Source organism: Brassica napus, chromosome C3 (assembly GCF_020379485.1).
Source record: "Brassica napus cultivar Da-Ae chromosome C3, Da-Ae, whole genome shotgun sequence".
Classification (NCBI taxonomy): Eukaryota; Viridiplantae; Streptophyta; class Magnoliopsida; order Brassicales; family Brassicaceae; genus Brassica; species Brassica napus.
In genome coordinates, this window is record NC_063446.1 from 16,464,201 (window position 1) to 16,487,388 (window position 23,188).

Here is a 23,188-nt window from a genome sequence, read left to right on the forward strand (position 1 = left end):
GGGCCACACGATCTTGCCTACAAAATGGCTGTACAATGCATCATGAGTAAAGTTTCAATACTATCCATCTTTTTTTTTTTTTATGTACTCAACAATACAAGCCCGGCCCCATAAATGATCTCATGATATGCCCACACCTTTTTGTTTTTGACTGACATCAGAATATGCTCATCCAGCTGAGATTCTGTTTCTTGGTTTTGCTACCATCATTGGTTTATTTGTGTTGCTTCAGGATATTTGGAGGGTTACAGAAAACTCAAGGCCCTTAAAGAAACCTGACAATTAATAAGCAAAATGTGAGACTTGGTTTATTCAAGAGAGATGTCTCACTCTCAAAAACTCTCCTTTTCTTCTGTTTTGCCTCTCATAAACACTTAGAACTTTATTCATAAGAACATCAATATTTGCAGCACTTTGGCTTGCACAGTTAAATCTGCTGGTCTGATCATCTTAGCCAACTGATGTTTGAATCTAGCTTACCGGTTGTCTCAATTTTTTTTGTCACAGCTACTGCTCCTAATTGCCTTTGGCACATAGGATCCAATCGCATGTCTTTGCCTTGCAGCACAAACAAAGCACACCTCCTATAAACTATCAACAACCCTTTGAATTATACTATTAAACTCCACATCATTCCGCTAAAATTTGAAACATATATTGAATATTTGAATGTAAACACGAGCAACAGAGGAGAATCATATATGTAAACATTATCCTACAACTTGGCAATTATACATATATGTATTTAAGGGAATGAGAAGCCGTTGATAGTGAAACCTCCATCAACGCAGATGGTTTGACCAGTAATATAAGAAGCAGCAGGAAGACATAGAAATGCCACAAGCGATGAAACTTCATTTGCCTCTCCAACACGCCCCATTGGTGTCACACTTTCCACCTTTTCTTTTACTTCACCACAGAGAAACTGAAACATTTTCACATAAATTAAAATTCATCAAAATAGTTATAATCATTATTTTCCCTAGTTTTGGTGAGGTTTTTGTTTTGTTCTATGTCATATACATCTTTAGTTGCAGGAGTTGTGATGAACCATGGACAAACAGAGTTAACCCTTATGTTATCACTCGCCCACTCGCACGCCAAGTTTCTCCCTAGCTGATTCAGGGCTCCTGGAATGCAAAAATTAATGTTATTATAGAAGCATATGATCATTAACTTTTGAGTATGCGCATATGTATGCCTTTGGTTGCTCCATAGATGGATGTACGACTCAAATTTACAACCCCAGCAATGGAGGACATGAGCACAATGTTCCCTGAACCAGAGGCTTTCAACAACGGGTGCGCGAGCTGTGCTAGATGAAATGCTGACTCCAGATTTGTAGCCATGATAAACGAGAATTCTTCTGATGTACACTCTATGGTCGGCTTTACAACACCCGTTCCCACATTGCTTACCTATATACACCCAAACAAACCAAACACAACATGATTTGGCACTTATTGAGAATCGGTTCTCACTACAAGCTGATAAAGCATTAGCTTGGGGTCTGTAAATTTGTAAGTTATTTTAGGGCCAAAATTTCTTGTTTGTTGTTAGATCAACTGTCATAGTTTGCTGGCACATATTTTTTCTCTATGAATATATCATTTTCTGGTAAAAGCTGACCCGGGGTTGAAAATTTTTTTCACATAATTTTTTTCAATTGTGTAAAAGGACCCAAAAAAATGATGGTAAAACTCAGTGCCAGCTCTGCCCTTATGGATCCAAGCTGGACGGGAAGGAGCTTATACATAAACTTACAAAGATGTTGAGTTTTCCTTGGAAGACAGATGAAACGGTTTCCATGAGTTTTTCTCGTTGGTCAGGAGAAGAAACGTCGCAAACAGAAGTGGTGACCTGAAACCCCTTTGCTTGCCATTCATGTAAGCTTTCTTGAAGCTGAGTTTCGTCTCTGGCACACGTATGGATTCTGGCCCCCAACATGGCTAGTTCCTTCACCACAGCTTCCCTGTTCATATCACTCAGGAAATTTGAGTTATATATCATAGAGCCTTTTTTTCACGAGTGGTTTTATTTTCTTGACTAAATTGAACTAGTATACATCGAAATAAGCCCCCAGATTCAAAACTGAACTACTAAGGATTGGAACTGACCCGAGGCCTTTGGTACCACCAGTGACAAGAGCGGTCCTTCCTCCAAGGTTCCATCTAGGTTTGTCTCCCAGGCTTTCCATTGTCTTAGCCATTTCTGATTATCAGTCGGATTCTTTCGTGGAGATTGAAAACACTCAGTCTAGAAAAGTCATAATAATATATCTTTGTAGTGATGTACCTATTAGGCCTCAAACTTTTATCCGAGATCCGGATTCGATCCGAGATCCGACAATATAGAGTTGGACACGAGATTTCACAATCCCAACAATTGGTATCAGAGCGGTTGACGAGAAATCTGCAAGAAGACCAAAATACCCTTCGAGTAGGAACGAGATCCATCGAGTTAGGATTGGGAGGTGTGTGTGGCAGAGATCAAGTCAAAAGATTCTGCAAGTCAGTTGTGGGACACGAGATGAATGTGATCCTTAGTTTGAGGGGGAAAATGTGATATAACAAACTAAGTCTCATATTGGAAAATTAAATAAAGAATGTTTAATATATAAAGAGATGTCCAACTCTGATTTGTACGAGGCCTTTTGGTAAGGAAACCAAAAGTAAATCCATGCGGGCTTGCCTAAGGCCCAAAATGGACAATATCGTACTAATCAGACAATATAGAGTTGAACACGGGATTTCACAATCCCAACAACGTAACCTTGTAACCTTTCAGTTCATTCAAAAGTCGCCTAATAATCTGAATCATTTAACATAAAAAATTTCGTTAGGATATTATTTTAATTAGTAATATATAACATTTATAATTGTTTTCGGTTTGTATATGTTTGATTTTGTTCATGTTTTATTGTTGTTTGATATATTAATAAGATAGATAATTTAATATTCTTCAATTGGATCATTTATATATTATATTTGTTGCAAAATCTTCTAAATTAGCATGGTTGTCTAAATAACTGTAATATATATTATACATAGCATTTTTGATCAACATATTTGTATCTAAAATCAAAATTTATTATGGTTTAAAAATAGATATTATTTTGCAAACTTTTTCCGAATCGCTTAGATCTACAAGAAAATTAGAATAGATACAGAGGAAACCAAAATCTTAGGATGCTAACTTTTATTTTTTTACTTTATATTAAATAAAAGCATCAGCAGTGAAGGTAACTCACACCATTTTTTATCACTAAAAAATATTAAAAATGTAATTAATGTTATAAATCATATTGTGGATGTCCATAACCGGCTCAATGCTAGAGAGAGAGAGAGAGTCGACCGTGAGGAGAAAGAGAGAGAGAGAGAATCGACATCTTGCATTTTTCTTATTAGATTATGATTTGTACTATTTCCATATTTGTATTTCTTTTCTTTAGTCTTTCCATTATTCTATGACGGTGTAATTCCCTATATATAAAGGGCTTCTTATGTTTATGAATAATACAGAAACATACAGATTATATTCCCTTGTTTCAATACACGTTATCAGCACGATAAAATCTAAATCCCTAAGCTAAAACAAACCGCCTAAAACCCTAACCCTAATCGGCGAACATCCTTACCGGCGAACCATCCTAATCCTGATCGTGAAACCTTACATCCCGATCCTTGTTTGCAATCTGTTCCCGATCAGCTTCAGCTCAAGGCGTTCCTGATCCTAGCTCAGACGATCTCGGCTTGTTCAACCTCAGCTCGCAAACAAGACGATCTCAGACAGCTCGCGGACAGCTCGCGACCCGATCAGCACGTTGGACAGCTCGCGTTCCCGATCTCAGCAATCAGACAGCTCGCGACAACATCAGTTCGCGTTCCGATCAGTTCCAGCTCGCGGTTCATCTCTTTGGTGGTTCATTCAACCCTACTTGAGGTTAAGGTAATTTGAAACCTTAAAGAGAACCCATAATCGAATTTGATTGTTTGATAAGAATCGAAACCATAAAAACTACAAACCCTAATAGTATGATCTAATGTTGAAATCAAAACCATAGGGTAATAGATCAAAACCCCAATGAGTAAATCGAAGCTCATAATCATAAGTTCGATACCCCAAACCCTGATCGAGATTGATTGTTTGATCAATTAAAATTGAAACCTTTATGGTTTTGAATCTCAAAACCCCAATGATCTAAGATCAAAATCGAAACCCTAATATCCATGATGCTAGCCGCATACATGCTTATTGCATGAATGCATGAAATCGATTTTTTAAAACCCTAATACTAAAACACATTCGATTTTATAAACCCTAATTCGAAATCAAATTGATTAATTGAATGAATTACAATCGAAACCTAATCTAATGCTTTGAATCGAAATTGATTGTTTGAATGATTGTATGTTTGGATATAGTATGCTAGCCTTGATTAATTAAAACCGTATTGAATTTGATCACATAGAAATCGATTGCTAGGATTGATAATCTCATTCTTGAATTTGGTTGTTTGAATTGATAAAACCAATTGAATGATTTTCAAATTGAAGTCGTATTGATTGTTTGATCGAAACCCTAATGTCTTGAAATTAAAATCGAGTACTATTTTGTTTGATTGATTAAAACCGAATGCTTGAATTGAAATAGAAATCGCTTGCTAGGTTAAATGATTTATACATTCTCGTCTTGATAATGATCCGGCAAGTATTGATAGTTTTTATACATTCTCGAATGAACCCTAATTGTTGCATTGCTTGACTGTTTGATTGAAATTACACATTGAACTCTTAGAAAACCGTTTGCTAAGATTGAAAATGAATAACCATTGTATTGATTGCATTGAAACCGTTTGCTAAGATTGTAGCCATGCGGCTTGTTTGCATCATGCATGCATAATAGTACGAACTGATTGCATATAGAATCTGAATGCTAAGATTGAACATGTATGCATCATATAAAAATGACCTATTTGCATCATACCTAGAATCCGGATTGCTTGAGCATATTGATTGCATTCGCTTGAACACTTTTAAATCTAAATTATGAAACATATGATTTCAGATGTCGAAAATCAACAACTTGGATTTTGTTGCCCTAAGTCTCTCTGGAGATAATTACTTGCAATGGACACTTGATGCTAAGATCATCTTAAAATCCAAGGGACTCGGTGAATGTATCACTAAGGGCAATAATGCAAGTGAGAAAGATAGATACAGTGCGATATTAATTATACGCCATCATCTTATTAAGAGTCTCAAAGATCAGTACTTGACTATTGAGAATCTTCTAGACCTTTGGACATAGTTGAAATCGAGATATGATCACCAGAGAACGGTGTTATTACCAAAGGCTACATATGATTGGAGGAATCTCAGAATCCAGGACTTTAAGTTCATGGACGAGTATAACTCGGCCCTGTTTAAGATAGTTTCAAAGTTGAAACTGTGTGGTGAGCGGATAAGGATATGCTTGAGAAAACCTTTTCCACCTTCCACACCAAGCAATGTGTTGTTACAACAATAGTACCGTGAGAAGGGTTTCACTACTTATGCTAATCTGATCTCTTGTCTCTTGCTCGCTGAGCAAAACAATGAGCTGTTGATGAGGAACAGTGAATTGAGACCTTCTGGAAAAAACCCATTACCTGAGGCACATGCGACCGTAGAGGCTAAGAAAGAGTCGAACCATGTCCTGAGTGATAGCCAACACGGTCGTGGTCGTGGAAAATGGCATGGACGTGGTGGTCGAGGCCGAAACTCGTTTGGTCGAGGCCGAAACTCGTTTGGTCGAGGCCGAGGCAACTCATATGGCCGTGGCCAGGGAAACTTCTATGGAGGCCGTGGACATGGCCGAGGCCGTGGCACATCTTTCAAGCCACAAAACTCGACCAAATCCGTGTGTCATAGATGTGGTATGGATAATCATTGGGCTAAGACATGTAGGACTCTCAAACATCTTGTTGACCTTTACCAAGAGAGTTTGAAAGGGAAGAATCCTGAAGCTCATATGACTTATCAAGATGGTGAAGATGATTTCAATCATGAACAAGACGAACTCATGGAGTATGAAACGTCTGATTGTTTAAAAGATCAAAGTTGATTTCGGCCATCTATGTTCTTTGTGTTCTTTGCTTTGTGTTTTCTATGTTTTGATTGCTTTGAACTTGTTTTAAATATTAATGGATGAAAGTTTTTATAAAAGAAGTCTCTAAAGTATCATTCTAAGAGAAGCCTATTGAGCTTTAAAGACATTCGAATGAATGACTTTCATATTGAGACTAAGGGCGAAGGAAACAAAGAGTTCCTTCAGATCATTGAGATCAGCCAAGGCCATAAAAAAGTCTTAGAGACTATACATGCGCTCTCTACTGGCATGTACTATGCTAAGGTCGGTATGATAGAAGCCAATGCCATATTAAACCGTGTGGCCACCAAGAATTTTACTCTCGGGCATGACCAGCTTGGTCATCCCGGTTCGACCATGATGTGAAAGTTGATTTTAAATACAAACGGCCATACTTTGGAAGAGAAAGTGTTGGGCTGGTGAGTTCACGTCCCAAGCGTTTAATGATTACTGTAATTCCATGGGGGTAAGTGTGGAACACTCTGTGGCACATGTACATACACAGAACGGCTTGGCCGAATCATTCATAAAACGAATTCAGCTAATAGCTAGACCATTGCTTATGAGGTCTAAGCTTCCAGCCACAGCTTGGGGACACGCGGTCTTGCACGCGGCCGAACTGATTCGTATAAGACCGTCTAGTGAACATAGATATTCCCCATTACAATTGATTACGGGTCATGAGCCAGACATATCACATCTTAAGACATTTGGTTGTGTCGTCTATATGCCAATTGCACCACCACAGAGAACAAAGATGGGACCTCAAAGGAGGATGGAGATATACGTTAGATATGATTCTCCCACGATTATAAAATACCTTGAGCCAACTACGGGTGATTTATTTAAGGCCAGGTATGCGGATTGTCATTTTGATGAATCCGAACATCCAACATTAGGGGGAGATAGCAATAAGCTGGTAAAAGAAATTATATAGAATCAAGCATCCTTATCTTGGCAAGATCCTCGGACTCAGGAATGTGATTTAGAAGTCCAAAAGATAATACATTTAAAAAAGCTAGCTAATCAATTGCTAGATTCCTTTGCTGACCCGAAAAGAGTGACTAAGTCATATATACCAGCTGCTAATGCACCAATAAGAATTGATGTTCAAGAGGGACACAATCAAGTTGCTACAGAGTCTAGACAACGTTTGAAACGTGGTAGACCAATAGGTTCCAAAGATAAGAACCCTCAGAAAACTAAGAAAGGTGCAGAGAATGAAACCGAGGTTGTTGAAACCCTAGACACGACCGTGGCCGTTCCTAAATCCCAGGACTTAGCTGCGGCCGATCCCAAAACCCTAATAGCGATCGCGGCCGATCATGAATGCTTAGATGCGGCTGGCCCTGATGTATCTAATCCTGATTCTTGGGACGCCAAGATTCAAGGTACTGAAGGTCTTGATAATAATGAGATCTCAATAAACTATGTCTTATCTGGGATACAATGGAACAGAAAGAATGTCGACATTGATGATATATTTGCATGCAATGTAGCACTTGAAATCATGGATGATAATGAGGCTCATGAACCCACGTCTATTTATGAGTGCACTCAACGATCAGATTGGATCAAATGGAAAGAAACCATCAACGTGGAGTTAAACTCTTTAAAGAAGAGAGATGTCTTTGGACCAATAGTCCGGACACCATATGATATTAAACCAGTTGGCTATAAGTGGGTCTTTGTGAGAAAGAGAAACGAACATGGTAATGTCGTTAGATACAAAGCACGACTTGTTGCACAAGGATTCTCACAGAGACCAGGAATAGATTATGAGGAGACATACTCCCCTGTGGTGGATGTTACTACTTTTAGATTCCTGATAAGTCTGGCTATAAGAGAAAAATTAGACTTGCGGTTAATGGATGTTGTAACTGCATACTTATATGGGCCACTGGTTAATGAGATTTATATGAAAGTACTAGAGGGTATAAAGTTGAAAAACAAATCGAGTACTCGAGAACAACACTGTATAAAGTTGAATAAATCACTTTATGGATTGAAACAATCAAGCCGAAAGTGGTACAATAGACTAAGTGAGTACTTAGTGAAAGAAGGATATAAGAACGATCCGATCAGCCCTTGTATCTTTATAAAGAAATTCGGCCAGGGCTTTGTAATCATAGCAGTGTATGTTGATGATTTGAATATCCTAGGAACTTTTGGATAGATTTCCCAAACAGTTGAATATCTTAAGAAAGAATTCGAGATGAAAGATCTAGGAAAAATGAAATTATGTTTGGGGTTACAACTTGAGTACATAAGAGATGGAATCCTTGTGCATCAAATGGCATATACAAAAAAAGTACTCAAGAGATTTAACATGGCCGAGTCTCACCCCTTATCTATCCACATGGTCGTGAGGTCTCTCGGCCTGGACACTGATCCATTCCGTCCTAAGATGGACGATGAAGATGTCCTTGGTCCCGAAGTGCCATATCTCAGTGTCATAGGAGCTTTGATGTATCTGGCTAGTCACACACGACCAGATATATGTTTTGCCGTGAATCTATTGTCTAGATTTAGCTCTTGTCCAACCCAAAGGCACTGGGACATGATTAAACATATTCTTCGTTACCTGCAAGGAACAAAAGACTTGGGTTTATTTTATACTAACCATAACAAAGAAGGATTAGTTGGCTTTGCTGATGCAAGTTATCTCTCGGATCCTCACAATGCTCGATCACAGACCAACTACGTCTTTACTCATGGTGGTACGACCATCTCATGGCGTTCCATGAAGCAGAGAATCGCGGCCACTTCATCAAACCATTCGGAAATCTTGGCTATTCACGAAGCCAGCCGCGAGTCTGTGTGGTTACGGTCCATGACCAACCATATCTGAGTTGATTGTGGGATGACCGAAGGCAAGGATGCACCAACCGTGATGTATGAGGACAATGCAGCTTGCATTGCTCAGCTTAAGGATGACTACATCAAAGGAGACCGGACGAAGCAAATACTGCCTAAGTTCTTCTTCACTCACGAGCTTCAGAAAGCCGGCGAGGTTCAAGTCGTCCAAGTGCATTCCAATGACAACTCAGCCGACCTGTTCACCAAATCACTTCCTACATGCACGTTCAGGAAGCTCACGCATAAGATTGGGATGCGTAGACTGAAAGACCTTCAGTGATGTTCAGAACAAGGGGAGTAATACGTGTTGTACTCTTTTTCCTTCACCATGGTTTTGTCCCACTGGGTTTTCCTGATAAGGTTTTAATGAAGCAACATCTAAAGCGTATTACAAACTCTGTATGGTTATGACATCCAAGGGGGAATGTTATAAATCATATTGTGGATGTCCATAACCGGTCCGGTTCATAACCGGCCCAATGCTAGAGAGAGAGAGAGTCGACCGTGAGGAGAGAGAGAGAGAGAATCGACATCTTGCATTTTCCTTATTAGATTATGATTTGTACTCTTTCCATATTTATATTTCTTTTCTTTAGTCTTTCCATTATTTTATGACGGTGTAATTCTCTATATATAAAGGGCTCCTTATGTTTATGAATAATACATAAACTTATTCATAAACATACAGATTATATTCTCTTGTTTCACAACAATTAAGAAAGAAATAGAAAATATAATATAAAAAAAGAAAGAAACAACGTCTCTTATGGAAGAAACTTTCACATAGTGAAAGAAACAATTTCTACACGTGTCATGTTTTTAGTGGTGTAATATTTTGAAAAAATAAAACTTGATATTCATTTTGTTAATTCATTTTGTTAAAATATCAATATAATAAAGTAAGAGATGATTGTTGAGAATTCCTATTGTTGCTGATGCTCTAATGCCGCTCACGGAAAATGACTGATTATGTATCTCATTTGACCAATTTAACCGTAGCATAAATTATTAAAACTACATGTTTTTAGTGTTGTCTTGAGTTTTTAGTAAATCAAGATAAGATCTTTTCTGATTGAGCTGAAACTTGTCAGAATTGTTGTTGACTTGTTCATCTTGGATTTGCATGGTGCAATTAGTTTCTGGTTGCAGTAATCCTAGTGAGCTAGGTCATTTAATAGCTGCTTGTTTCGAAGCTTTTGTGTTTCTCTCTTGTTGTTGTGGTATCTTGTTTTGGAGATACATCTTTGTAGCTAGAGTCTCTGGATCTGTTTTCGTGTGTGAACAAGGAGGTAGTAGTTGTAATCATACGCATTTATATAATGGATTTTGAGTAGAATATGGTCCAATAGATTTTTCCTTCGCACATTGAAGATATTTTCTACGTAAAAAATACTTGTCTCATTTAGTTATTATTTATTGTATATCATACTATTGTCGAATTATTTTTCTCACATGTTCACACTGTGTACGGGGAACACAATAAGTATATTCCGCTGCAAGTGTGTTTTTCTTCAACATATCGTGTATCTTATGTCGAGATCCATCAAAACAAGAAATCACTTATTCTTCAGCTGTACCTATCCAGAAGAGATATGGAAACTACTAGTGACCATATGCTCGAATCAACTTACACTTCTAATTAGAACCATCTCATTGAGTTGGTCACTTACAATGCGGATGGACAAGACTCGGCTGTATCTTCTCCGTTGTGATTTATTCTCTGGAGAGAGAGAAATGGACACAGCGAGCGTTCACTAGCTCATCAATATCTCGCCAATATGATTGACAAAGTATAATAAATAGATTCTCTGTTTTAGAAAAAAATGTGTACTAAAAGTTCAATATGGTGATGCGATGATGGGGATATCTATTAGTAATGGACCTAACTTATACCCAAAAGCTATCTCAAGAGTGAAGGATTGCCACATCACATATATATTGCCCAAAAGACCATCATCCCACACGATGTGAGACTCTAATAGCCCCTCTCGGGATGTGAATGGAAAACAGTTCAATGGAAAAAGCCAAAACCCAACATGTCAGACATACCGCAACAAAATAAGCTACTTTTACCGGCTATATAGTTAGAAAACTGTTTATGTGGGAAATCATCTGCTGGCTTTTATGATGGGCTCTGATACCATACTAGTAATGACCCAAAACCATCATCACATATATATTACCCAAAGACCATCATCTCACATGATGTGGGACTAATAATATCCCTTATTCCTTTTAACTTCAGATTTGGGATTTTGTACCCTAAAGTTCAATATGATGATGCGATGCAAAAATGGCTAGCAACTTGATGGAGATAAAGAAAACTTGAAGAACCACACCTTTAGCTAAATTAAGTTCCTAATACAAGAAGAATGTTTATTTACTTATATAAAGCCATAGCTTAAAGAAAACTAAGAAGAATTTATTGTACAAAACTGTTTTTTGGTTGAATAAATTTGAAAATCATTAAAAGGATCAGTAATTAAGCATGCTTCTCTATTTTTTGAAGAAAATAAACTAATGGAACTGCGAAAAAGTTTATGTTTTCGTATACACACTCACATCGTGAGATTTTTATTCAAGTTTAAAAGGCCATTCTCAAGCCCGTGACTGATAGGAGAAACCGTTAACTGTGAGGCCTCCATCAACACAAATGGTTTGACCAGTGATGTAGGAAGCTGCAGGTAGACACAAGAAGACCACTAGCGATGCAACTTCATTCGGCTCTCCAGCACGACCAAGTGGAGTTCTACAGAACAATTCTTCCTTGAAACTGACGTCCTCAAGATACTTTAAGAAACAAAATTGAGTTAGGATTAGAGGAAGTCAGTTGCTAAATTCACAAAACAAGATTTGTAAATTATATATTGTTATTACAGATTGAGACTGTCGAGTCTTGACAACATTAGGTGCAACGGCATTGGCTCTTATGCCGTCTTTTGCCCATTCACATGCCAAATTTCTCGCTAGCTGGTTCAGAGATCCTAATAAAATAAGTTCAACAAAATATAAAAAATGAAGAAAAAGTTGTTGATTAGTCAGTCATGCAAACTGCATCTAGTAGTAACTATTATTACCTTTGGTTACACCATAAATGGATCCATACTCAAATGATACAACTCCTGCAACAGAAGACAAGAAGACGATGCTTCCATAACCTGAAGCCTTTAAGAGTGGATGTGAAAGCTGGCAAAAATGGAAAGCAGCTTCCAAGTTTGTTGAGCTATGGTAAGCAAAATCTTCTGCCACATATTCTATTGTTGGCTTTCCTCGAAGTACTCCCACGTTATTTACCTATTTGAACAAAAGGAAGATTTCTCTTTAGAAAAGTTCCGTTCACGACTATGCTTTAGTTGCTTATTTGCTTATTAAGATCATTTACTTACAAGAATGTTGAGTTTACCATCGAACAGGGAGGAGACATTTTGTATCAATGTTTCTCTCTCAGAACGTGAGGTTACATCACAGACAGAGCCTTTGACTTGAAACCCTTTCTTTTCCCACTCATTTAAACTTTGATTGAGCAGAGTTTCAGATATGTCACGTACGTGGATTTTCGCTCCAAAATTAGCTAATTCCTCTACTATGGCATACCTAGACATTCCTCAAACTTTAAGTCCCTTAAGTTTGTATATTAAATAGAATTAGAAGAAAGGTTAAAAGAGGTGATACACATCAAACAGAGAAGAAAAAGGTACCCGATTCCGCTGGCTCCACCGGTTACAAGAGCAGACATACCTTGAAGACTCCATCTTTTATCCATTCTTTGTTTTTGTTTTGTGATTAGAATGACCAGAAATGCCAAAGATAATATACATTACTTGTAGGTCTATATAATATACATACGATCAGAGCCGGGCTTGTACCAAGGCTCACAAAACATTCGTATGGGGCCCCCAACTAATGGGTCCCCCACTTCCAATTAATTTTTGCTTATATAATGTTAATTAATATTAATATATATAATCTTATGTGCGCAAGGCAAATTGAAAATCAAAGTTTTGGTTTGTGGTGTACAGAATAAAATATTATGTGGGTCTGTAACAATAGCACGTAAGCTATTCAACTTTCTCTATTTTATTTTTCATTTAAATGATTTATACATATTATAATAAAAAAAATTTAACTCATCAGAAAAAAAGCTTCTTCTTTGTAAACGCAAGTTCATAAGAACACCAGAGAATTTTTCTTTTGATTCTTAGATAAAATCAAAATTTATTTGTTTTTTCGAATAGGGTCCCGAAAATCTCAGGTCCGGCTCTGCATACGATAAATGTTGGCTGAGATAAGTAGTAAACCATAATTAATGATTACGTTTGTTTGTGTGGTGGAAATGTCATGCGTAAGAGAGAATATGACTAAAATATCTAAGCTAGTGTCCAAGGCCAAATTGGCTTTTAAATCAAAATCTTCTACCAAAAGAGACAGGCATTTGTCTCTTTCAAAACTAACTTCATTCGCACGTGATGAGTTGAACATGTAAAGGCTTAGTTCTGAGCTTAAATTTAATTGTTTCAAAGATTTTTACGATTGTATTACCACTATTACCACAAAATTGAAAGAGCCGTGCGTGGTCGCTAAGATTCTCACTATTATACCACAAGATTAGCATCTCCACAATGGCAAAGCAAACTCGTTTATATTTTTGTGCATAAACTCACAGCGTGAGAATTTTTATTAGATAACGGACACTTTTAAAGACAGTTTTTTTTTTTTCCGTTTCTTAAAACGGTTTTATAACAAGCGGCAAGGCCATTCTCAAGCATATGGTTGATAGGAGAAACCTCAACACAAATGGGTTGACCAGTAATATAGGAAGCTGCAGGTAGACACAAGAATGCCACTAGTGAAGCAACCTCATTTGGTTCTCCAATGCGACCAAGTGGAGTTCTACTGAAAAATGCCTCCTTAAAACTGAAGTCATCAAGAAATTCAAGAAACAAAATTTGAGAGAATGATTATAGGACTTGAGGTTGTTAATTGTTAAGGATATTTTTTTTAAGTTGATTTATTGTTTACTTGTTGAGACAAAGGAGTCCTGATAGAATTAGGGGCAACAGCGTTGGCTCTTATGCCGTCTTTTGCCCATTCACATGCCAAATTTCTTGCTAACTGGTTCCGAGCTCCTGTACAAGACTTGTATTATGAATCAACAAAAGAAAAGAGCATCCTTGTTGATTTGTTAATCTTGCCTCTAGTAGTACTTTGGTTACCTTTGTGCTAGACCATAAAGGGATATCCACAAGAAAATGATACAACCCCAGCAACAGATGAAGTGAAGACAATGCTTCCAAATCCATAAGCCTATAGGAGAGGAAGTGAAAGCTGACAAAAATGGAAAGCAGCTTCCACATTTATTAAGATATGGAAAGTGAAATCGTCTGACCCATATTCTGTTGTTGGTTTTTCACGAAGTCCGCCCACATTGTTTACCTACGTTGAACCAAAAGATGATTTCTCTAAAAATAAAATGTTTCAACGTGTATGCTTTACTTACAAGAATGTTGAGTTTGCCATCGAACAATGAGGAGACAGTTTGTATTAATGTTTCTCTCTCGGGACGCGAGGTTACATCACAGACTGAGCCACTCACTTGAAACCCTTTCTTTTCCCATTCACTTAAGCTTTGACTGAGCAGTGTTTCAGATATGTCGCATACATGGATTCTAGCTCCAAAAGCAGATAATTCATCTACGATGGCATGCCTAAGCGGGCGTTCCACAAAAAAATATTACTTAAAATCTTGACCATTGAAGACGATATCAATAGGAAGAAAAACAAACCCGATTCCTCCCGCTCCACCGGTTACAAGAGCAGTCATACCTTGAAGACTCCACCTTTTATCCATCTTTACCTTTTGCATGTTATTTGCAATGACTAGAAATGCCATAGATTATATATATATATATATATATATATATTATAAAATGAAGATCACTAAGTGTGAATTAATTATATTAAAAAGATAAGATAAGTCTGAAATGAATGATTGAGTATGTATGCCGACACAAGAAAAAGGAGTTTGTATGTGTGGTGGAAATGCAATGTAGTCGTATACTATAAGCATATACTAAAATTGGAGAAAATGCTTGAAATATCATAAGTTAACTATTATTATTTTTTAAATATATTCAATCAAAAATATTTTATCATTTGCAGATAAAATTTAGTGATTATTGTTTAGTGTATAACATTGAAAAATTTCTTAAAATACAATTTTCAAAAATACACTCAATCAAAAATATTTTAATGCTTTGGTTTTAAGTTTAATAATTATTTTTAGGGTACAAGTGTCTGTTTAGGTTAAAATAAGAGAAATTGCTTAAACATTTGAGTTACGATATACTGATTTGTAAACTTAAAAATGACTACGGGGTGGTGGGCTAGTGGTCTTGAGGTAGTTATAACACCGATACTGACCCGAGTTTGAATACCCCCTGTGGCCACAGAATGCTTTACGCCCTCTCCAAGTTTAAAGTTATCGCGGCGTTGGTGCCAGGTCCTTGGGTAATGGGTATTAGTGCCGGCTGGTTCCGGGCCAGGGGGATTAGACGGTTGGCAATCGGAAACCAGGTGCGGATTACGGGCCTTCGGGCAATCGGAAACCACTTGCGGATTACGGGTCGCCGATTGAACCTCCTGTTAAAAAAAAAAAAAAAAAAAAAAAAAAAAACTTAAAAATGACTTGTATAAAATACCAATAATTCGCTACGTTTCCGTCACAAAATCCACGTGCGATAGTCATTGGCCCATACTCAACTACCAATTTACCATTATTCTTGTTTTTCGAGTACTTCTTGTCAATATTGATTTAAAAAGTCAGTCTAATTCACTTGTGGCCATCTCTTGCTACCCACAGGCAAACAAAAATGGATAAAAGATGGAGTCTTCAAGGTATGACTGCTCTTGTGACCGGTGGAGCCAGCGGAGTCGGGTTCGTCTTTTATTTTTGTATTTTGTACTTCTATTTAACGTCATGGATGGTCAAGATTTCAAGAAAACAATATGTTTGTGGAAAGTTTAGGTATGCCATAGTAGAAGAGTTAGCTAGTTTTGGAGCTAGAATCCACGTATGCGACATCTCTGAAACATTTCTCAATCAAAGTTTAAGCGAATGGGAAAAGAAAGGGTTTCTAGTGAGTGGCTCAATCTGTGATGTAACCTCTCGTCCTCAGAGAGAAACGTTAATACAAAAAGTGTCCGCGCTATTCGATGGCAAACTCAACATTCTTGTAAGTAAATGATCTTATAATAGAAACAACTAAGAAAACTTGGAGAAAATCGTCTTGTTTTTCAACGTAGGTGAACAATGTGGGCGTACTTCGTGGGAAGCCAACAACAGAATATGTTGCAGAGGATTTCACTTTCCACATCTCAACAAACTTAGAACCTGCTTTCCATTTTTCTCAGCTTTCACATCCTCTTTTAAAGGCTTCAGGCTACGGAAGCATCATCTTCATTTCCTCGGTTGCAGGAATTGTATCGGTTGACTGTGGATCCATTTACGGTCTAACAAAAGGTAACTAGAGGTACTACTAGATGCAGTTCAAGACTGGCTAATCAACAAAGAGTTTTTTGAATGTTTTGGTTATTTATTTTACAGGAGCTTTGAATCAGCTAACTAGAAATTTGGCGTGTGAATGGGCCAAAGATGGTATAAGATCCAACGCTGTTTCGCCTAATGTTATAAGGACTCCTCTGTCCCAAACTGTAAGTAAAAGAAAGACAATTGGTTTTACATATTTGTTTTTTTTTTGTGAATTTAATTATCTCAGTTTCTCTAATCATCAGTCAATTTGTGTTTCTTAAAGTATCTTGACAACGTTAGATACAAAGAAGGACTGTTCAATAGAACTCCACTGGGTCGCGCTGCAGAGCCCAATGACGTTGCATCACTAGTGGTATTCTTGTGTCTACCTGCAGCTTCTTATATCACTGGTCAAACCATTTGTGTTGATGAAGGTTTCACTGTTAATGGCTTCTCCTATCAACCAAATGCTTGAATCAGAATTGCTCTGTTTTCTACTTGCTGATTTGTTTTCCCTTTAATCTTTGAGGTTATCAATGTATACAAATGCCTCAAAATCATATCCTACTATTTCGAATAAGTAATCTTGACTGGTTACCGGTACTGGTAATAAGTAATCTTGCCTCACAACATATCCAACGCCTTGATCTCCACTCAATTGGAGTTCCTGATCCGCGTTAGGAAAGAAATGAGCGACTAAACCATATCAAGAGACCAAATGTGCCACCATTCAAAGTTTCGAACTATCATTTTATACACATTAGGTTATTACTTATATCATTTTTTAGTTATGTGAAATTTGAAAGTCATGACTCTCTTAACAGAATAGAGTTTTGACGTTCGTTAGGGCTGTAGCTGTAGAAAACATACGTAATGAATGGGACACTGACAACCACTAGAAAGCATGAAACAAGGATATGAGATTTTGAAGTCATACATTAGTGGGTAAAAAATTAAACGTGTAAAACGGGACGAATAAGAAACCTATTAGAATTATTGATATCGGTAAAGGTTTCCTTTTGCCTAACTAACTTGGTTTAGCTTAGCTTCCCTTTACTAAACCATATGTATAAATACACTCTATTGTACAGTTGTGGAAGGTAACTTGAGCAATATACGATTTCATTTTCTCAATAAACTCTTTCTTCTTCGTTGATCTCAAGATTCTAATATGGTATCAGAGATCTTAAATCTTTGCTTCCTTACTTCAATTTTCTCGGAAATCAGTTCGTTCTTGTCGATTCTATTCATCTTTCTCAATCGATGAGTGTATCGCTTCGCGATTTTTTTTTGCTGTGTTCTTCGAACTGTGTTTTCTTGAGATTTTTGCAATTTATCATCTTCTATCAGTGGTGATTGCAATAATGTTTTCTTTTTTCTTTCCATCATTGGCCTTTTATTTGCGTTTTTCCTTCTTCCGCGATCAAGTTCTTGATTATCCGATGGCTAATCCGCAAACCGAGACTTCTGAAAATTGTCAACCGTCGACGTCTCTTCTCGCTCCGAACTCCAATCCGCTCTACGTTCACAGTGCCGATCATGCTGGTATATCTCTCGTCTCTAAGAAACTCGCTGGATTAGGGAACTTTAACACATGGTGTAGCTCTATGTTAATGGTGTTAGGAGCTCGAAATAAAGTTGTTTTTGGTGATGGATCTTATCCGGAACTTGACTCATCCTGATCATGTTTCTTGGTCGAGATGTAAGAACATCGTCTGTACTTGGATTGTGAATGCGGTTGAAAAGTCCATTGCCAAGAACATTATGTATCTTGATACAGCTCTTCAGATGTGGTTGGACATCCATGATCAGTTTAAGCAGAGTGATAGTCCACGCACTGTGGAGATTAAACAGCAAATTTTTGCTGAGACTCAGGGATCACACAGTGTTAGTGAGTACTACACTCGTTTGAAACAGCTATGAGAAGAGTTAAAGAATCATGAAAGTCCATATACATGCTGATGTGCTCGTCATGATTGTGCAAGTCTCAAGCGGATAGCAATCATAGAAGAACAATATCATATCTTGAAATTCCTCACTGGACTGAATGATACATACACTGCTACTCGAGGTCAGATTCTTATGATGGATCCTAAGCCAAACATATCAAAGGTTTTCAACCTTGTTTCACAAGCAGAGAGACAGCGATCTATGAAGATTACTAGTGTGGTAGCATTTCAGATTTCTCAAACATCATCTTAAGAGCAAGTGGTTGCTGCTTATACTGCTGGTTATAACAAGCAGAAGATCAGGCAGCTATGTTCACATTGTGGATTTTCGGGCCATACAGTTCATCGGTGTTACAAGCTTCATTGGTATCCTCAAGGATACAAGCAACATAACAACTACAACAAAGTAGCACCATTAGCAACCTCTTCTCCGAGTCAGAAGAATCAACATACTTGGCCTCGTAAAGAAAATGTTGCAAATGTTCTTCTTCAGGATACTGATGGTATATCTCTTTTGGATCGACATGATACTCATATGGGGACAGTGACATCAGATCAAGTCAACAAGCTTCTAAGTGTCTTGAGAGCGAATCACAATAATCTGATTGGCAATATTTCTCAGATATCGGGCAGTACGATTAGTCTTTCAGATGGAACAGCCTCCACGTCTAAACCACAACCTCAAATCATTCTTCAAACTCCACCGGAACATCCTCCATCAAGTACTAATCGCTTCAATTAATTCTCATTTCGTTTCTGCGGGAATAAATAATGGCCTTAGTTTTACTGCTCATGCTTGGATAATTGACACTGGAGCTAGCTGTCACGTTAGTTCGAACTTAGGATTGTTTCACCAAACTAAGTCCATCACTACCACCTTGGTGACACTTCCTGATTGAACACATATTCATGTAACCTTGTCTGGCACCATTCAACTCTCAAAAGATCTTCTATTTGATGTTCTGTACATTCCTCATTTCAAGTTCAGTCTCTTAAGCATTAGTGCTCTTACACGGAGCAGTTCTATCTCTGTTCTGTTCTCTTTTTGTTCTTGTCTCATCTTTCCTCATAATTTTTTTCTTCACTAGGCGCTTACTCCGGATTACCTGATTGGGAAGGATTATCTCTGCAATAATCTCTACGTCTTAGATCTACATTCATCTCTTTCTAATTCATCTTCTCCTGTTGATGATTCTTCTTCTTCAACGCAAACTATCTTTCAAATTTCTTCAGATGTGTGGCATCAGCGGCTTGGTCATCCCTCTCCTAACAAGATTCAAGCTCTCTCCAAACTTCTTCACGTGTCCTCTGCAAAATTAGATCATAATAAACTCTGTACAATTTGTCCTTTGGCAAAACAAAAACGCCTTTCTTTTCCTTCTTTCACTTATCAAAGTCACCTTTTGACTTGGTTCATCTTGATATTTGGGGTCCTTTTGCGGTTCCAATGTTCGTAAACGCACAGAATCGCAGCTCAAGAGTAAAATATCTAAAGAGAAGAAAGATCTTAAAACTTCAATGAACCAAATGAAGAACTAATATTATAATTCCACAAGATTGAGAAAGTCTTACAAATGATTTAGAATGAATCGTAAAAGATTACAAGGACTCTGTTTTATATTTTGTTTATCATAGAAAGATGAACTTGTCCAATCAAAAATGACACTTGCCATTTCACGAGCTCGTTGTACAACCTTCCAACGACTTCCTCCTCCTCTAAACGTCTGCCCCTGTCATCTACTTCTTATGTATCATAAAGTAACCAATCAAGTGATTTTTTTTTAATATTTTTTAATTATTTTACTCCTATTACTGTTTAACTGAAGGTATAAACGCTTTATTTTTCATTCATGGTTTTTGGAGAGTAAATGAGTTGCGCTAGCTTCTGTTCTTTTATTTTTTTCTTTCTTTTAGTATGTTATTTACTCCAAAAATTTTACTCTGACTTACTCTATATTTATTACTCTTAATCACTTTATTGGTTGCCGGTCACACCTTAATCTACAATAATATTTATACAAAAATAACTCGAACGCTACATAATTTTTTTTTTCTCAAATTGTTTGTCGTTTCATTCAAACCCCTGTTCGGGAACGCGCTAGTCGCTAGTCGGGCGATCGGGTTGGACCTAGCGCTTAAAGAGAAAATCGGGGATTAATCGGAAATTATGCGGGGCAGAATTTTTAGATGGTTTACTGTTATAAAACATATTAATATTTAATTGTGTATAACATTAATACATTTTCATATTTAAGACTGTATAAAACACACAAATAGAATATATAAACTTAATATAGTATATTTTTCATCAAAATTATGAATATAAATGATATTTATAAAATTTTAGATCAAATAAAAAATAAAAATATTATTAAAAATAAAATAAAAAAAATAAAAATAAATAAAAATAAAAATAAAAATAAAAAATAGACTAGGCAGGCGGCCGCCTAGGCGGCTAGGCGATCATTTAGGCGGCTAGACGTTCATTTAAGCGGTCTAGGCGGAAAAATATCCGATTTTTTAAACCGATTTGGCATAAATCGGAGCGGAAGAGTGACGCGTAGCGGCTAGGCGGCCGATTTTTAGAACAGGGATTCAAACATTGTCTTTTCACTATAGTTTCTCTGTACCAAATCACTATAGTTTCTCTGTACCAAATCGCATAAATATATAGACATTTGTGGTTCACAATAGTTCACATATTTCATCTTACTATCATACATTTCACTTCCGATGCAAGATATTGAGATGTTAACCAGACAGAGCCGGCCCTGGCTATAAGCGGATGAAACATGTGCTTCTAGCCGCCAGATTATAATAATCCAACAGGCCATATAATTATCTAAATCACTTCGTAGTCTAGTGGTTGAAACAGCACTTGTCACTTTGAAAAGAGCAGGGTTCGAATTATCCCAGGTGCTAAAATTATTTTTGGCCACTTCTTACATGTTAAGCTTGCAGCCTCAAAAAAACTAGGACCGGTTCTGTAACCAGAGTTGTACTTACCATTAGAATAAAAGGGAAATTGTATTATGCCCCCGTATATTATGATAATTTTGGGGCCCATCATTCAAACAATTGTTTATACTACAGATCACAAGAATTGATGATTTATGTGAGATTTTCATGTAGGAAAAAATAGACAGTTCTCCTTCTTATCACTTTTGAAACATCAAAAAGGCAATAAAATACACAAAAATCTCATGTACAGTATGTCTGCCATCAGACCCGGTCCGGAAAATTTAAGGGCTAAAAACAAAATTAAATAATTTGGACCTATTATTTAGTAATCAAAAATAATAAAGAAGAAAATATAAGAATGCAGCTCAGGAGATTCAAACAGGACACCAAGAACACTCTTAATCTATGCCTAAACCAATTTGGCTACGGGAGATGTTGAAATTAAAAGCCAAAATAACACATATTATAAAAATGGCGGGAAACACATGTTTCTATGGCTTGTACCCAGGGCCGCTGCTATCTGCCATCATACTGCTACACCATTCACACACTTTGGCCAAAACTTATTCTAGTTGACACAATGTTATTTAGCAAAAGAAGGGTCGACACAAGTGTTATATAAATATTGGTCATGCATCTCTCAAAAGTCAGGGCCTGTTCTGGGTGTTGAAGGTTTGTCGGTTCCTACTCTCTAAGATTAGCTTCAAACCAAATTTGGCATTCTGACTCAGCACATGAGACAGTTTTCAAATGATCCATGTCTATCTCTCTAAATAGTTTATCATTTCTCGCTTTCCAAATGTACTATATAATCCAAGGGTATGAATTATTATCCAACTCTGGATCTTCAGTATCGTTCTTTCACCAGAATAGATAATCTATATTTGTGTACCGGCTTGCCGGGCATAGGTAAGTTCAATTTTTGTTCTAATTTTTATTGTATTTATATAATATATATAATAATTATAAAATATAGTATATTTAATTAAAAAGCTTTATATCTATGGTATATTTATAGTTTTTACCTATAATATATGCATATAAAATTTAAGCACCAAAAACGTATGCATGTAAATAAATAATATATTTGTATATATATTAATTGAAAGTAGAAAATATGTCATATTTTAATTCATACATATTAAAACAGAAATTAAATATATAGAGATATTTTCAAAAAATTAATTTGTATGTACAAAAAGATTTATCTAATGTACAATATATACATGCAAATTATTAGTTTAATAGTTTTTATATATACCAATTGGATGAAGATGCATTACATTTTAATTCACATCAATATGTAAAGCATAAAATGAAAAATTAATTTATATATACATGAGTACATTTATTTTAAAAAACTATATTAAATTTATTATAAGATATTATTTCTAAAATTATCATTTAGAAATTAATATGATCTTATAAACATAAATATTGATCTAGAATAATGAAACTCTTTCTTATAGTTTTAGTTTTTACCTTATAAATAATAATTATTCTTATAAATATATAAATAGATTTTATTTTTTCACATTATTCATATAAGATATAGTGTATAAAGTTTGACAAAAAGTTGTAAACACATAATATGATCAAAGTTGTTAGAATATACTTAATAATATAATTGCTCAAGTTTGTTACTAATTATAGCTCAATCTAATTATAGCATGGTCTCAGGTGGGTTAAATGACCCTTATGATTTTTTGTAAAAAGAAATTTTACATGCATTTCTTACAGAAAATATGAAGAATTTAGCCTA

At 36.4% G+C, this 23,188-nt stretch overlaps 3 protein-coding genes across 5 annotated transcripts; 1 reads left to right on the forward strand and 2 right to left on the reverse strand.

Annotated features, from left to right (window-relative positions):
* Nucleotides 1-633: 633 nt before the first annotated feature.
* On the reverse strand, nucleotides 634-2,337 carry LOC106447279 (tropinone reductase homolog At2g29370). The gene is made up of 5 exons (XM_013889169.3): nucleotides 2,118-2,337; nucleotides 1,765-1,972; nucleotides 1,202-1,418; nucleotides 1,024-1,130; nucleotides 634-925 (listed from the first exon to the last, which is right to left on the reverse strand). The coding sequence occupies exons 1-5, from the start codon at nucleotides 2,207-2,209 to the stop codon at nucleotides 746-748; spliced, it is 804 nt and encodes a 267-aa protein (XP_013744623.1). The 5' UTR covers nucleotides 2,210-2,337; the 3' UTR covers nucleotides 634-745.
* A 9,013-nt stretch (nucleotides 2,338-11,350) lies between these two features.
* LOC106447282 (tropinone reductase homolog At2g29320-like) lies at nucleotides 11,351-15,014 on the reverse strand. Of its 2 annotated transcripts, none has more exons than XM_013889172.3 (10): nucleotides 14,772-15,014; nucleotides 14,486-14,693; nucleotides 14,375-14,421; nucleotides 14,202-14,292; nucleotides 14,008-14,114; nucleotides 12,687-13,902; nucleotides 12,375-12,582; nucleotides 12,066-12,282; nucleotides 11,866-11,972; nucleotides 11,351-11,778 (listed from the first exon to the last, which is right to left on the reverse strand). In XM_013889172.3, the coding sequence occupies exons 6-10, from the start codon at nucleotides 12,749-12,751 to the stop codon at nucleotides 11,587-11,589; spliced, it is 789 nt and encodes a 262-aa protein (XP_013744626.2). In that variant the 5' UTR covers nucleotides 12,752-13,902; nucleotides 14,008-14,114; nucleotides 14,202-14,292; nucleotides 14,375-14,421; nucleotides 14,486-14,693; nucleotides 14,772-15,014; the 3' UTR covers nucleotides 11,351-11,586. The 2 variants fall into 2 exon arrangements, with proteins under 2 accessions (XP_013744626.2, XP_048608701.1); XM_048752744.1 differs by having other exon boundaries at nucleotides 12,687-12,752; nucleotides 13,773-13,902; nucleotides 14,202-14,421.
* A 678-nt stretch (nucleotides 15,015-15,692) lies between these two features.
* On the forward strand, nucleotides 15,693-17,148 carry LOC106445166 (tropinone reductase homolog At2g29310-like). 2 transcript variants are annotated; one of them, XM_013886683.3, is made up of 5 exons: nucleotides 15,693-15,922; nucleotides 16,013-16,220; nucleotides 16,291-16,507; nucleotides 16,592-16,698; nucleotides 16,800-17,148. In XM_013886683.3, exons 1-5 carry the CDS (start codon nucleotides 15,858-15,860, stop codon nucleotides 16,989-16,991), a joined length of 789 nt encoding a protein of 262 aa, XP_013742137.2. In that variant the 5' UTR covers nucleotides 15,693-15,857; the 3' UTR covers nucleotides 16,992-17,148. The 2 variants fall into 2 exon arrangements, with proteins under 2 accessions (XP_013742137.2, XP_013742138.2); XM_013886684.3 differs by having other exon boundaries at nucleotides 15,869-15,922; nucleotides 15,978-16,220.
* The last annotated feature ends 6,040 nt before the right edge of the window (nucleotides 17,149-23,188 follow it).

Coding starts and splice junctions, on each gene's coding strand:
- LOC106447279 (XM_013889169.3), bottom strand. CDS start 2,209: ATGGCTAAGACAATGGAAAGCCTGGGAGACAAACCTAGATGGAACCTT. Junction 1,973..2,117: donor GGTGGTACCAAAGGCCTCGG/GTCAGTTCCAAT, acceptor TGATATGAACAG/GGAAGCTGTGGTGAAGGAAC. Junction 926..1,023: donor CAACTCCTGCAACTAAAGAT/GTATATGACATA, acceptor AAAATGTTTCAG/TTTCTCTGTGGTGAAGTAAA.
- LOC106447282 (XM_013889172.3), bottom strand. CDS start 12,751: ATGGATAAAAGATGGAGTCTTCAAGGTATGTCTGCTCTTGTAACCGGT. Junction 12,283..12,374: donor ATGGTAAACTCAACATTCTT/GTAAGTAAATGA, acceptor TTGTTCAAATAG/GTAAATAACGTGGGAGTACT. Junction 11,779..11,865: donor AGACTCGACAGTCTCAATCT/GTAATAACAATA, acceptor TGTTTCTTAAAG/TATCTTGAGGACGTCAGTTT.
- LOC106445166 (XM_013886684.3), top strand. CDS start 15,869: ATGGAGTCTTCAAGGTATGACTGCTCTTGTGACCGGTGGAGCCAGCGG. Junction 16,508..16,591: donor CATTTACGGTCTAACAAAAG/GTAACTAGAGGT, acceptor TTTATTTTACAG/GAGCTTTGAATCAGCTAACT. Junction 16,699..16,799: donor GGACTCCTCTGTCCCAAACT/GTAAGTAAAAGA, acceptor TGTTTCTTAAAG/TATCTTGACAACGTTAGATA.